The 2,316-nt window shown below is 37.7% G+C and overlaps 1 protein-coding gene across 1 annotated transcript; it reads left to right on the forward strand.

Annotated features, from left to right (window-relative positions):
• The first annotated feature begins 463 nt into the window (after window positions 1-463).
• On the forward strand, window positions 464-1,231 carry LOC147487183 (uncharacterized). The gene has a single exon (XM_086573969.1). It carries the CDS (start codon window positions 464-466, stop codon window positions 1,229-1,231), a length of 768 nt encoding a protein of 255 aa, XP_086430095.1.
• The last annotated feature ends 1,085 nt before the right edge of the window (window positions 1,232-2,316 follow it).

Below are 2,316 nucleotides of genomic sequence, written 5' to 3' on the forward strand. Positions count from 1 at the left end.
AGGGTTCAAACATTATGAACTAAAAAAGCTGATAAGGAAGTTTGAGCTAAGCATTATGGGGTTACTAGAAACAAGATTGAAGGAAGGGAATATGACACAAATACTGAATAAGGTTTGCAATGGATGGCAATGCGAACATAATTATAGTAGTGATGATCTGGGAAAAGTATGGCTGTGTTGGAACACACATGATTGCGACATGGTACTGATACTCAAGGGTAGGCAGAGTATCACAATGGAGTGTACTATGAATAATGGTAAGAAGTTCTTGATAATGATGGTGTATGCTTCAAATTACATAATTAACAGGAGAATGTTATAGAATGATCTAGTTAATATCTCTAACACGACGCTACCATGGATTGTATTAGGGGACTTTAACTCAGTTCTCAAAGCTCAGGAGAGGGTTGGTGGCTCAGAAACAAGATCTATACACTTTCAAGACCTACTTGATTGTGTTACAATGGCTGGTTTGGTTGATATGAGATATAAAGGGCATTTTTTCACTTGGAGCAATAAGCAAGATAATAGAGCATGGAGAAAGCTAGATAGAGTATTAGTGAATACGGAATGGGTAAGTGAATTTGGGGATACACAAGCTGAATTTTTGAATCAGGGAGCAACTTCAGACCACACACCAATGGTGGTCTACCCTTTAACACAAAGGAACTATAAGAAGAAGACTTTTCGCTTCTTCAACTGCTGGATCCAAGAGAGAAGGTTTGCAGAAACAGTAGAGAGGGCTTGGGCAATCGAAGTAGTAGGGAATCCTATGTACACCTTCATGAGAAGATTGAAGGATGTCAAGCTGGAACTGACACAATGGAATAGAGAGGAAGTGGGGCAGATACAAACTAGAGCAGACGCAACAAAGAAAGAGATGAATGAGGTACATAATAAGCTACAAGTGGATCCAATTATTCAGAATCTTATCAAGGAAGAAAGGATAACCATTAGGGAGTATGTGAAGGCAACAAAAACAGAAGAGTCATTTTACAAGCAGAAATTAAGGGATCAAGTTATAATACTGGAAGATGATAACACGGAGTATTTCTTTAAGTCTGTTAAGACAAGAAGAAGCACAAACAGAATAACTTGTTTAAAAGATGCACAAGGTAAAGTATTAGAGGATTTGAATGACATTGGAGAGGAATGTGTTAACTATTACAAGCTAATCTTTAGCCCAAAGGAGTTACAAATGGTAAGCTTTGCTGATTTTGAAGGAATGTAACCAAGGGAAACACTAAGACAAGAGGAACAAGATCAGATGCAAAAGCAGATCTCGAAGGATAAGATTGTTGAAGCCTTAGTAGATATAGATAATGACAAAGCACTGGGAATGGATCGGTTCAGTTCACTGTTCTTCAAGGCTTGTTGGAGGATCATAGGTGATGATTTTGTCAAAGCAATAAGGAACTTCTTTAACTCAGGAAAAATGCATAATGAGGTAAATGCTACATGTATTACTCTAATTCCTAAAGTTCAATGCCCTACTACTCTTGTAGAGTACATACCTATTGCATGCTACACTATTATGTACAAATGCATTACTAAGATTTTAACTAGAAGAATGAAGGATTTCATGCCCAGAGTCGTGACACATAACCAATCTGCTTTTATCTCTGGAAGAAGCATACATGATAACATATTGCTTTCACATGAGTTGGTGCATAATTATAACAAAGACTCTTACCCGCCAAGATGTATGGCTAAGATTGATCTAAAGAAGGCATATGACTGTGTGAGATGGGAAGCAGTGATATTTGCATTGAAGAGAATTGGTGTACCTGATAGGTTTATCAATTGGGTTAAAGTGTGCATGGAAACGGCCACCTACTCAGTGATGTTAAATGGCTCTCCATATGGGTACTTCAAAAGCACAAGAGGGATAAGACAGTATCTACTTGTTCTGGTTATGGATCTATTCACTGACCTAATGATGAGAAGTGTTGCGGATGGGAGGTACAAATTACATATTAAATGTCATGATCCAGTTATTACTCACCTCTCATTTGCAGATGACCTGCTTGCATTCATGCTAGGTGAAGTGGACACAGCCAGGTGTCTAAGCCAAAATCTTCAGAAATTCAAGCAATGTGCATGCCTAGAAGTAAACATAAACAAGAGTCAAGTATTCTTTTCTGGAATGGACCAAGCTCTATGTAATGCTATCCAAAATGCATTACAATTTCCTATTAGAACTCTGCCAGTGAAGTATTTGGGGCTTCCATTGATTACAACAAGACTGAGATCCTCAAATTGCATGTAATTATATAAAAGAGTAGAGAAAAGAATATAAAGCTGGAAAGGAAAGTC

The sequence above is a fragment of the Coptis chinensis genome, chromosome 7 (assembly GCF_015680905.1).
Source record: "Coptis chinensis isolate HL-2020 chromosome 7, ASM1568090v1, whole genome shotgun sequence".
NCBI lineage: Eukaryota > Viridiplantae > Streptophyta > Magnoliopsida > Ranunculales > Ranunculaceae > Coptis > Coptis chinensis.

Coding starts and splice junctions, on each gene's coding strand:
- LOC147487183 (XM_086573969.1), top strand. CDS start 464: ATGGCTGGTTTGGTTGATATGAGATATAAAGGGCATTTTTTCACTTGG.